Raw genomic sequence first — 12,334 nt, 5'->3', positions numbered from 1 at the left:
CGTGCAGTCTTTCTGATTATTAAAAATAAAAGCCTAAAGAAAGCATTACTAATAAAAGAAAACCAAATACCAATGTCACCAAAGTTTATCCAGTCTTTTTATATCATTCCAATGGATATGAAGTTGGGCAAATTCGGGGAGATGGCGAGGGACAGGGAGGCCTGGTGTGCTGCAGTTCATGGGGTTGCAGAGTCGGACACAACTTGGTGACTGAACAACAACAAAAATTGAGGTGAAATTCACATAATATGCTATGAACCATCTTTAAATTATAATTTGGTGATACTTAGTTTATGTACAGTGTTGGGCATTGTTAAGCAGATCAGCTCTTTAGTTTCAAGACTTTTTCATAATTCCGTTAAAAATACCCATACTCATTAAGTACTCAGCTTCCTTCTCTGTTCTCCTCATCCTGTGCTGGCCTCCAGTCTGCTTTATGGCTCTGTGGATTTATATGTTCCGGCTGTACCAGATAAAAGCAGTTATACTGTATATGACCTTATGTGACTGGCTTCTTTCCCTTAGTCTATCATGTTTTCTCTTGGGTATATATGTAGAAGGGGTTTCTTTTTTTTTTTTTTTTTTCACTTTGCAAATAAATACACTAAAAAGAAACCATATTGACAAAGTTGGTTTCATTAATTCCAAGGATTCAAGGATATAAAATTTATCAATATAACTTGCCATATTAACTGGTCAAAGGAAGGAAACTGTGTGATTATTTTCAGTTCCAATAGGGTGTGATATAATTTCAACAGAAATTCCTGATTTTCAAAATCATTATAAAATAATAAGTGGTTACTTTCATGTGTTTAAAAACAATGTAAAACTGAGAACTGACAGTTTACAAACATGAAATAACTAATAAAACATCTGCACTATGATTTTGAAGTACTTCAAAATATACAAAATATAGAGTAAGATATACATATATAATAAATAACACATATACATACCCAGTAGAATTAGCAAATGGTTTAATTTTGTCATGTCTTGTTTTATTGGCAGAAGTCTCTGTCACACTCTCCTTCACTGTAGGCAGCTGTTTTTGAAATTACTGTGTATCCTTCCCATCCACCTTTAGATAAGTGTGTGTTCACACTTATTTTAAAAATGGTATCATTATGTTTTCTTCTGAAACTTATTTTTTTTTCATGCAACTGTGCTGTTGACATTTATCCTTCTTGATACTCTGAAGTTTGTTTCTTCTGCTTCTAATAGTCCATTATTTTAATGCACCACAATTTGTATTTCTGTTCTTTTGTTTGTAGACATCTAGGTCATTTTCTTTCTTGAGTAGTGCAAACAGTACTGCCGTGGCTATTTGTTATCTTTTTCTCCTTTTCCTTAGCTTTTAATTGATTTTCTAAGGTATACCTGGGACTATAATTTCTGGGTCTGGGGAACATATTGATACATTTAACATGTCAGCATTTTGCTCGCCAAAGTGCTTATTTTCTAATTTACACTCCCACTAGTAATATATGATAGTGCCCCTGTTCCTCGTACGTACTTAGCACACTGTTGAGACCTCCTTTTTTGCTAGTTTAATGTGTGGAGATCTCTGAGCCCCTCCATTGATTAGCCATGCAGATTTCATTCTCTGTGGATTGCCTCTTCGGGTCTTGGCCCATTTTTCCATTTGATTTAAATCTTTCCAATTGGTAAGAGTTATATACCTTGATTGCTAATCTTTCAGACACATAGTTAACATCTCTTAAGAAAAGTCTACGATTTCTCTTAATCTTAATTGGGATGTCTATTATCATCTTATAATGTTTTAATTTTCAGTCATATATATCAATCATTATTTTTAGCTCCATTTTTATTTTAAATTGTTCCAAAGTGCTTGGCAGCGCAATACCTAAGTAGAAAATAATAATAGAAAAATCTATTTCATTTATAATATTTACAAAAAACACATAGGAAAATCTTAAGGAAGTGAGCAGGACTAATTTAAAGAAAACTATACACATCTATTCAGAAACACATGAAAATTTAGTAAAATTTCTGGGTGTGACTTGCTCTGCTAGAAGTTGAAACATTTTTCATATACTTTGATTAAAGCAATGTGGTATGGTACAGGAATAGAAAAAACAATGGAACATTGTAAAGTCCAGGTAAAAATTGGTAAGTATTTGTGGAATTTATACATGTCAGAGGTGGCATTTCTTGGGCAAAAGTGACTAACCATTTGAAAAATTTAAAGTTTAACACTCCTTAAGGCCAAATAAATTCCCAGATAAGTCAGAAATGTATGAAAACGTAGCTAGAGAAAGACATGGGTGAATATAACATCAGAGTGAGAAAGGCCGTTGCCGCAAAACTCGGGAACTTTTGACCATATAATTCAAATTCTGAATGGCAAAAAGACATTTAAGCTATGGACAAAGTTTAAATATATATGAATAGACTAAGAAAAACTACTAGGAATATGTAACACAAAAACCTTGTTCTTCATTAATTAAGGGAAAGAGAATACCTCACACGCATAAAAATAGGCAAAATACGTGTGTATGTGCTTAGTTGTGTCCGATTCTGCAACCCCATGGACGGCAGCCCGCCAGGCTCCTCTGTCCGGGGCATTTTCCAGGCAAGAATACTGGAGTGGGTTGCCATTTCCTACTTCAGGGCATCTTCCCGACCTAAGGATTAAAACTATCTCTTGTATCACCTGCATTGGCAAGGTAGATTCTTTTTTTTTTTTTTTTTTTTAATATAAACTCTGTGGATTTATTTCAAGTGTATTGTCACTTTTAAAGGTAGATTCTTTACCACTGTGCCACCTGGGAAACCCAAAAAACATGTTTAGGCAATTCTTAAAGAAAATATGAACTATATTCTAATAATCTGAGATTGCTATGAGTGACGAAAGAATCTGATGAAGAGGCTTTTTGGTGACGTGTGATTGATGAATGAATGAAATAAACAATTTTGAGGGTTGTGGGAGAGGGAGACAATGATTTAGATGAAGGCTGCTTTGGTTTTTTATTTAGTCTTTATTGTTAGATAAAGATTTTTCCCTCACATACCATTTACTCTGTTTCAACTTTAATAGCAAAAACCTATATGCCTGCTCTCCAGAAGGAGATGGGTTAAGTAAATTGTGAGATATACTTTCAATGATACATAGTTTCAATGTATATCAAAAGTGGCCAAAAATGATGGTGTAATTGGCATGGAAAGATACTGTTGGGTGAAAAGAGTGGGTTACATAAACAGGTATTTATGTAAAGGCATAAATACACACATAGATGTTTCCCAAAACCCCTGTAGTGGTATTTGGGTGCATCTTCTTATAATGAATTATTTTCTACCAAAATAATAAAGCTGTTCACAGAAACAAATCACCTGTAATCTAACATGTACCACCACTTTTAGTTTATTTCCTTGTTTACCTCTTCAAAATTGGGTTCATGCTATTAAAAAATGGTCATTTTTTTCTGTGTAAAATAGGTGGTGAACATTTTTTCCTTTATGTGGTTTTGTTTTTGTTATGAACTACTTCATACATACAGATAAAGTATATAGAAAATATAAAATGACAACTGGCATATCCAGAATGCAGCTTTAATACATTTTCATGTTTTGTCGCTTTTGCTTCAGATGTTTTCAGAGTACTTATCCCTTCTCCCAGTCTTACTCTCCTTTTCTCCCCCCAGGTTGTACATTTTCTCATCATTAAATGCTTAGGGATTAAGTTTGGGGTTTTTTGTTTTGTTTTGTTTTTTAATGTGAATTTAACACTTTAAATGCATTAAAGTGCAATAATCTTTTTAGATTCTTTTCTATAGCACTAGGCCTGTCTGATCCAACCCTGGATAGAAACAAAAGAGTTAGAATGCAAAGGACCCAAATCTTACGCTGTGTTTTCATTAACTCTTTAAGATTCTATCATGTTTAATTAGAGAAAGTAAAGAAGATATTACATCTAAGTGGATGTATAGTTATTTCTTTTCAAGTTACTTAATAAAAGTAACTTTTATTGAAATTAGAAACTGATTCCTGATAAATGTCACCAATTTTAGACAGTTCTAAAATGAAAATAGGTAGTTTTTGTGATAATAGGAAAAATTTTTAAGTAGAACTTAGAAACATAAAATTCTTCTGGCATACTATTATATCTGAGTCAACATACATGTATTTATTTTTCATAGGACATTAAAGGGCTCAGCAAAAAAAGAAAGATGTATCCAGAAGATAAACCATTATCATCTGAGTCAGAGTCAGAATCAGAGTATACTGAGGAGGTAAGTATATAATTAAATCCATTTTCTTTACTTTAAAATACCTAGTTATTTGACTTAATGAATGTGAATTATTAAAAAATAATTTTTCATAAGTTTTTGACTCACTTTTCTAACATGTTAAATGCCATTTAAGATTAAATTCTGTATTTTTACAGACGATAGTAATACAGTTTTTATTTTGATAATTATATTCCCACATACCTTTCCTATCTGAGAACTTTTATTTTTACTCTCCTAATATTTTCTTTAAATTTTACTACCATTTTGATGATATGAAAAATACTGTACAGTATGTAGCACATTAAAACCCAGCATTCCCTTGTTTTGGTGGTTTTTTTTTTTTTTTTTTTCCCCATTTATTTTTATTAGTTGGAAGCTAATTACTTTACAATATTGTAGTGGGTTTTCCCATACATTAACATGAATCAGCCATGGATTTACATGTGTTCCCCATCCTGATCCCCCCCCACCTCCCTCCCCACCTTGTTTTGGTTTTGAGCTGCTCTTTAGGAAGCAGAAAGGTTATAAGGTAAAGCAGAAATGTTGATAGGACCTCAGTTTTCCTATCCATAAAATGAGGGACTATGATTATGTAATCTAGACCATCCTTTCCAGCTATAATATCCATGTCTTAGATTTTGTACTCTATTGGAATTAGAGTCCATTCTTAGTTCATTTTGGTTTATAAGTTATCATCTTTGATATAGTCCTCTGCTTAGACTTGAATTCCTCATTTGAAAAATAAAACCTGTAGCAATTTTATAGTAATATTTATGTAGCAATATTTCACGCTATTCTTTTAATGAAATTTGTAGGTAATATAGCTTACCTGTGCACATTTTTATATTATTGATAGTATCCCCTAAAGAAATAAAAATGAATAGAAGAAAATAATATATAATTTTATAAAATTGTATTTCGGTATATAAGTATTTGAGCATAATAACACTAGAAGACATAAAATATTGAGCTGCAGCAAAATTCAGGCTATAGCAGGCAAATTGACCTATGCCCTTAAAAAGCCATACAATAGCATTGTCATCGGTGACATTTTCAAAAATAGTAGACAATTCCCAGTAAAGCTCCGAATGAAACAAAAGATAGTCTTCCCCCTATTTACATGATATCGCTCTTATAGGACATTTACTATCCTGTCATTCTTCCATGTCTGCAGGGAGTTGGTTCCAGGACCCCTGTGGATATCACAATCCGCAGGTGTTGTCTCTTACACAAAATGGCATAGTAAATACTTGTGTATCTATGTACATCCTCCCATGTACTTTTAAGTTATCTGTAGAGTACATATAATACCTAATACAATGTAAATGCTATATAAATAGTTGCTAGCATGTGGCCAGTTCAAGTTTTGCTTTTTGAAACTTTCTGCCGTTTTCTCCCCCAAATTAAAAAAAAAAATTTGTTTACTTCTGGCTATGCTGAATTTTGGTTGCTGGGTGGGCCTTTCTCTAGTTGCAGTGAGCAGGGGCTATTCTCTAGTTGCTACACGCAAGCTGCTCACTGCAATGGCTTCTGTGGAGCATGGGCCCTAGGGTGCGAGGGCTTCAGTAGTTGTGGCATGTGGGCTCGGTAGTTGCGGCTCCTGGGCCCTAGAGCATGAGCTCGATAGTTGTGGCACATGGGCACAGCTGATCCACGGCATGTGGGATCTTCCCAGATGCAGGGGCTGAACCTGCATCTCTGGTATTACAAGTAGATTCTTTACCACTGAGCCACCAGGGAATCCCCTTCCCAAAATATTTTTGATCCGTGGTTGATTGAATCCATGAGTGCTGAACCCGTGGATATGGAGGGCCAACTGTATGTTAAAACCCAGTACAAAATACTTTGTGTTCATATTTTAATAAACTTGTTCAGTCACTCAGTCATGTCTGACTCTGCGACCCCATGGACTGCAGCACACTAAGCTTCCTTCACTATCTCCTGAAGTTTGCTCACACTCTTGTCCATTGAGTTAATGATGCCATCCAGCCATTTCATCATCTGTCATCCCCTTCTCCTCCTGCCCTCAATCTTCCCCAGCATCAGGATCTTTTCCAGTGAGTCAGCTCTTCACATCAGGTGGCCAAATTCAGCTTCAGCATCAGTCCTTTAATGAATATTCAGGGTTGATTTCCTTGCAGATTGACTAGTTTGATCTCCTTGCTGCCCAAGGAACTCTCAAAAGTCTTCTCCAGCACCACAGTTTGAAAGCATCAATTATTTGACACTCAGCCTTCATTATGGTCCAACTCACATCCGTATATATGACTACTGGAAAAACCATAGCTTTGATTATATGGACCTTGTTGGCAAAGTAATGTCTCTGCTTTTTAATATGTTGTCTAGGTTTGTCATTGCTTTCCTTCCGAGGGGCAAGCATCTTTTAATCTTGTGGTTGCAGTCACCATTTTTCCCCATGTATTTGCCATGAAGTAATGAGACTGGAGGCCATGGTCTTAGTTTTTTGAATGATGAGTATTAAGCCAGCTTTTTCAGTCTCCTCTTTCACCGTCAAGAGGCTTTTTAGTTCCTCTTTGCTTTTTCCATTAGGGTGGTGTTATCTGCATATGAGGTTATTGATACTTCTCTCAGCAATATTGATTTCAGCTTGTGATTCATCCAGCCTGGCATTTCAAGCATGATGTACTCTGCATATAAGTTAAATAAATAGGATGACAATATACACCCTTAACATACTCCTTTCCCAATTTTGAACTAGTTCGTTGTTCGATGTTCAGTTCTAACTGTTGCTTCTTGACCTGCATCCAGGTTTCTCAGGAGGCAGGTCAGGTGGTCTGGTATTGCTGTCTCTTAGAATTTTGCACAGTTTGCTGTGATCCACACAGTCAAAGGCTTTAGTGTAGTCAATGAAACAGAAGCAGATTTTTTTTTTGGAATTCCCTTTCTTTTCTGTGGTCTGGTGAATGTTGGCAATTTGATATGTGGTTCCTCTGCCTTTTCTAAATCCAGCTTGTCTATCTGGAAGTTCTCGGTTCACATACTACTGAAGCCTAACTTGAAGGATTTTGAGCATAACCCTGCTAGCATGTGAAATGAACACAATTATTGTGTGGTAGTTTGAGCATTCTTTGGCATTGCCCTCCTTGGGACTGGAATGAAAACTGGCCTTTTCCAGTCCCATAGCCACTTGCTGAGTTTTCCAAATTTGTTGGCATATTGAGTGCAACACTTAACAGCAACATCTTTTAGGATTTTTTACTTTTCATAATTGGGTCCATTATATGAATGTCAAGCAGGCTATTATAAATTTATGTCAGGGCTATCCTAGACATTGCATGACAGCCCTCCCCTGTATTAACCTGGCCCTCCCCACTCAGTCATTGTGATGACAAGAATACCACGAGAAACAATATTTTTATTTTCTAAGTGTTTTCACGAGAGAACTACCACCCCTGTTGAAAGCTAATAGTTTCTAATGTTTATTTGTTCTATTCCTTTAGTCTGTTTTTGTTTGTTTGTTCTAGTGTTAGTTATTTTTCATATATTTAACATATAGTAACCTAGCAGATAAACCAAACAATTCAACATTTTGGCAATTTCTGCCCTTTACTATTATAATATGTTGTATTAATTATGTATTTCTTAATAAAAAATGTTATACTTGGATTTAACATTAATACACATCAGCTTTAGCAACTTTGAATGTAATGTAAATCCAGTGTATGACACTTTAAAATATTTAAATAAAATATTAATGGGGTAATAATTGTTACTTAAAAATATTTTAATCAGTTCATTGGTACCAAGTATACTATATACATTTTTATATATATGTATATACACATATAAAGCTACTATTTATTACCAACACCTTAGGTAAGAAAAATACCTACTGTATTCCAGCCCGCTCCCTTGAGGGTGGGTTTTACCTACATTTTACCAAGAAGCTACAACTGAGAGTAACATATAGCAGAGGTAGGATTCAGAGCTTAGTCTGTTGTTTTCTTTCACAGCTCAAATTTTTTATCTACTATACCTCTACTGCTGTTTTTAGGTACTGAAAGAGTGGCTCAGTGGTAAAGAATCTGCCTGCAATGCAGGAGACCCAGGTTTCGATTCCTGGGTCAGGAAGATCCCCTGGAGAAGGGAATGGCAACCCACTCCAGTATTCTTGCTTGGAGAATCCCATGGACAGAGGTGCCTGGTGAGCTATAGTCCATGGAGTCGCAAAGAATCAAACACAACTGAGCAACTAACCCTTTCACTTTCCTTGAAAAGTTTTTCATTGAATCCTCCCTGTGATTTAATAGAAGATTAAGGAACAACAAAGCAACTTAAAATGTTATTTCATTGTCCAAAAAAAGTTTTTTACATAAAATTTTTAAAGATCCAAGTTATATTAGTGGGAAAAAAAAAACACCTTGGGTATAAGTTACATATTTAACTTTTCTCCACAAAAATTTTAATTCTGTAGGTACGAGCAAAAAAGAAGAAAAGCTGTGAAGAACGAGAAAAAACAACAGCAAGTATCGCGTTTTTACATGATAACAGTATAGCTATTTTGTTTAATGTAAACATCATGATAAAGCATGATTGCATTTATTAGAACTAAATGTTTATTGAGAAAGATGTGGTGTTCAGCAGCTTCACTTAATGAGTTGGAGAAAGGTAAATTGGCTCAGAGTAAGAGGAAGCATATCCTGGTAGCATTTCAGTATTTCACTGTTAAAACTGTAAGCTTAAACTTTTGTTTGACTTCCTTAAATGATACTAGGAAACATGAAGCTAAAGTATGGTGATTTCCTCCATCTTCGAGAGTAGTTATTCCCAGATCTACCAAACTGATACTAACAGAGAAAAGCTCCTGAAGCACAAGCTTCAGTGAAAAATAAGCAGGAACGTGACAGTATAAATGATTCAGTAATAAAGATGATTCTTGTCATTTCTGAAGCCATCTCTACTGCTGTGCAGGTTGAGAAGTTGGAAGACGGGAATAAGGAAAATGGACCTGGTACCCAATGAGAAGTAGACCAGCCTAGAGAAAGTGTATAACAAATTACCAAAGAGAAATGGAGGTCATATCACCAGAGTAATTTAGGAGCACTCACATAAGTTTGGGCTGTGGCCTTTGAAGGCGTTTTCTTAGGGAGAAATAAAAGAAAAATGAACAGCATCATTTGTAGGTTTGACAGTAACTACCCCTCCTCAGAATGTCTTTTGCTCTTAAATGAGAGTCCTCTGAAAAGAAGGTTCACCTGATAATGTATGATTCATAACATTTTATATGCTCCAAGATCAAGGAAATGTTTAAGACACTTTTTTCCTGAGTGGGAAAATAAGTTGGGTAAAGACTGCTTTCGTCTTTGGTTAGATTATTGACACACAAAGTTAACTGATTTGGGATAACTGTAACTTGTATTTGCATACTTCAGTTCCATGTGTTTATTAAGCTTCTCTATGCAGGTGTGGTTCTGTCTTGGTAGAGCTGTTAAAATGGAATTCAAGATAGATAAGAGGGTGACAAATGAGAGGCTGACTGAGGGAGGGAAGGCCTCTTTGAGGAAGTAAAATTCAGCTGAAATCTGATTCACAAAAAAGAGCCAGCCAGTAGATGAAAGGAAGACTGTCCGAGACAAAGAGAAGAGTTCAGGACCTGTGGTGGGAGTGAGTTTGGTACATTTGAAGAAATGAAAAAAGGTAGGCTTGGCTCCTTCGGAGAAGACAGAGGAAGAGCATACAGTGAGGCTGGAAAGTCAGCAGAGGCCCTATCTCCGAGCACACCGGGTTTTTATCAAAGCAAACAGGTGGCCTAAGTCAGCTTTACCTTTTTAAACTATTTGACAGAGGTGATGGGTAGACATAAATGAGAGATGCTATTACTTGTATTGCAGTGATAGTGGTGGAGATGGGCTGGCCTGGTAGATTCGAGATATGTTTTAGACTTAGGTGGTAGGACTTGCCTGGTGCTTCAGGTGTGGAGGGTGGAGGTAGAAGAGTAGAGCCAAAGAAGCTTAGATGGTTTGGCCTAACTAAAATGTGAATTAATTAGTGGTGCCATTCACTAAAATGGCTGAGAGAGGATCTTGAGAAAAAAACTAAGCATTTTTAATGGTAGTTTTAAATATGCGTGGTAGAGCTATTAATGAGGTACTTGCAGTCTTCAGAGCCTAGGACTGGATATAGAGATTAGTTTGTAAGTGGTATTTAAAGCCTGTGATTGGGAAAGCATGTGGAAAAGAAGGAAGCCCACAAAGATTGAGCAGAGGAAGAACCAGCAAAGGAACTGGGGCCTTTGTGATAGAAGAAAAGCAGCAGTGAGGTGTCTTGGGAGCCAAGAAGAAACGTTTCTAAGAACAGAATGGCCAGCAGTCCTTTTATGAAAAAGGAACCTGTACCCAAAACTTACCTTTAGAAGTCCAAATATAAAAAATTTAAAAATTTTTTTAAAAAAGTCCAAATATAAGATTTGGACTCTGTAGCAGTCCATGAATACTTGGACTTGTAATGAGAAGAACAATGGAAGTTGTCTTAAGAACCATAAAGTAGTAAAGACCTTAGTGGGGGCAAGGGGTGGAAAGTTCTCCTAGATTAGGAGATGGACTGGAAGCTTTGCTTTTGCCACCTCTGTGTGCCTCTTCCCCTTTTACTTTCTTCTGAGTATCAGCACTAGTATATTACTTGATGCCCCATTTCCACATATCTGTTTCTAAAAGGTCTGCCTTTCTCTTTTACATCAGAAAGTCAGGGTGTAGCAAAATTTTAGCTTCCTTTGTCTAGTCACAGTATCACTACTTTTACAATGGCCTTTTCCTCTAAAAATCAAGCGCTAAATAGACTTTTCAACTTTGCATCAGTATTTTGTACCAGTTAGTTGTTAAGTTAATGAAGTAGTCCTACCAGCCTAAGCAGTACATAATATCTTTTCCTATTTACTTAAAAAATAGGTTTCATGTATTTTTCCTTTGAATGCTACCATTTTATAATTGTTTTACTACGATGTGACATTTCCTTTGCAGTAACTATAATTATTGCAGCTTTAGAAATTAGATAACATAAAGTATAGTAGTTGATACCATAATTCAGTTGAATTTATCTCCTATAGGAAATGTTGTTAGAAGCCACAATAACGTGCTGCTGACACAGAGTTTTTCCTTATATTTTGAAAATTGACAAGTACTTTCTTAGTCCTCATACAGTATTATTGAGGCTTTTTGAGAAATGTTTTGAGTAACTTGCTTGTTTGTGTGGATTGTTTGAAATGACTATGTAGTAACTTAGAAGTACCGTAGTGAACTTGTTTTTAATTTGCAGGTTTTCATGTAGCTATATCTAACACGGAACTATCTTTTCAGGAAAAAACAAAAAAGAAAAAGAAGCATAAGAAACACAGTAAGAAGAAGAAAAAGAAGGCTGCTAGTTCAAGTCCTGACTCACCATAACATCAAGAAGAATCAGGATTCACTTGTAAAGAAAGTGCAATGTCTAAGGAAATTTCAACTGTGAAAATTATGACATATTTACTAAAATGCATGAATTTTCTTGTTTTTAAATTATTCCTGGACTATCAGTAGCCACTCAGATGCCACTGTGTGAAAAGGCCATAATTGTTGCCTGCTGCTTGAACATCTATTTTTTTCCCTCTTCCAGTAACTCTGGGAGGTAATACACTGCAGTCATACTAGTGGTTTAAGATATTTGGGAATAAAGTTAATATTTTGCCCAGAAGTATCTAATGATATATCAAAAAAACTGAATCTGTATACATCATTAAGATGTAATCAGAAATGACCAGATGACTCTAGTTAACCTTTTTTGAAGTAGGGATTACGTTGATATTTCAAAATCCTTACTCTTGTAGATAAGTGTATTTTAAATTTTCCCCCTTTTTATTTACCTGGGGAAGGAGCTTTTAGGGGTGGGGGTGGTTTGCTATCACTTTAGCTAGCAGAATAGCGTGCCTTTATCCTCACACGTCTTATTTTTGTGGACACAGCAGCCATGCTTCGTGGGGAGGTCAGAGCCAGGTATGGCGGCCCTGCCCTTCTTGAGCTCAGTCACCTCGGACTCTGCCCCGTGCTGCTTTGAGCGAACCAGAGGAATAGCCTTTTGCAGCATGAGAATGC

At 35.8% G+C, this 12,334-nt stretch overlaps 1 protein-coding gene across 1 annotated transcript in view; it reads left to right on the top strand.

Annotated features, from left to right (window-relative positions):
• The window catches only part of FAM133B (family with sequence similarity 133 member B), a 28,036-nt gene extending 16,100 nt beyond the window's left edge, over positions 1–11,936 (top strand). The window contains exons 9-11 of the mRNA XM_061164891.1: positions 4,158–4,250; positions 8,686–8,733; positions 11,564–11,936. Of these exons, the coding sequence (XP_061020874.1) occupies positions 4,158–4,250; positions 8,686–8,733; positions 11,564–11,650 (228 nt within the window). The 3' untranslated portion in view covers positions 11,651–11,936. The remainder of the gene's footprint in view (positions 1–4,157; positions 4,251–8,685; positions 8,734–11,563) is intronic.
• The last annotated feature ends 398 nt before the right edge of the window (positions 11,937–12,334 follow it).

Source organism: Dama dama, chromosome 18 (assembly GCF_033118175.1).
Source record: "Dama dama isolate Ldn47 chromosome 18, ASM3311817v1, whole genome shotgun sequence".
In the NCBI taxonomy this organism is placed as follows: domain Eukaryota; kingdom Metazoa; phylum Chordata; class Mammalia; order Artiodactyla; family Cervidae; genus Dama; species Dama dama.
This window is presented reverse-complemented; position numbering and strand designations above follow the sequence as displayed.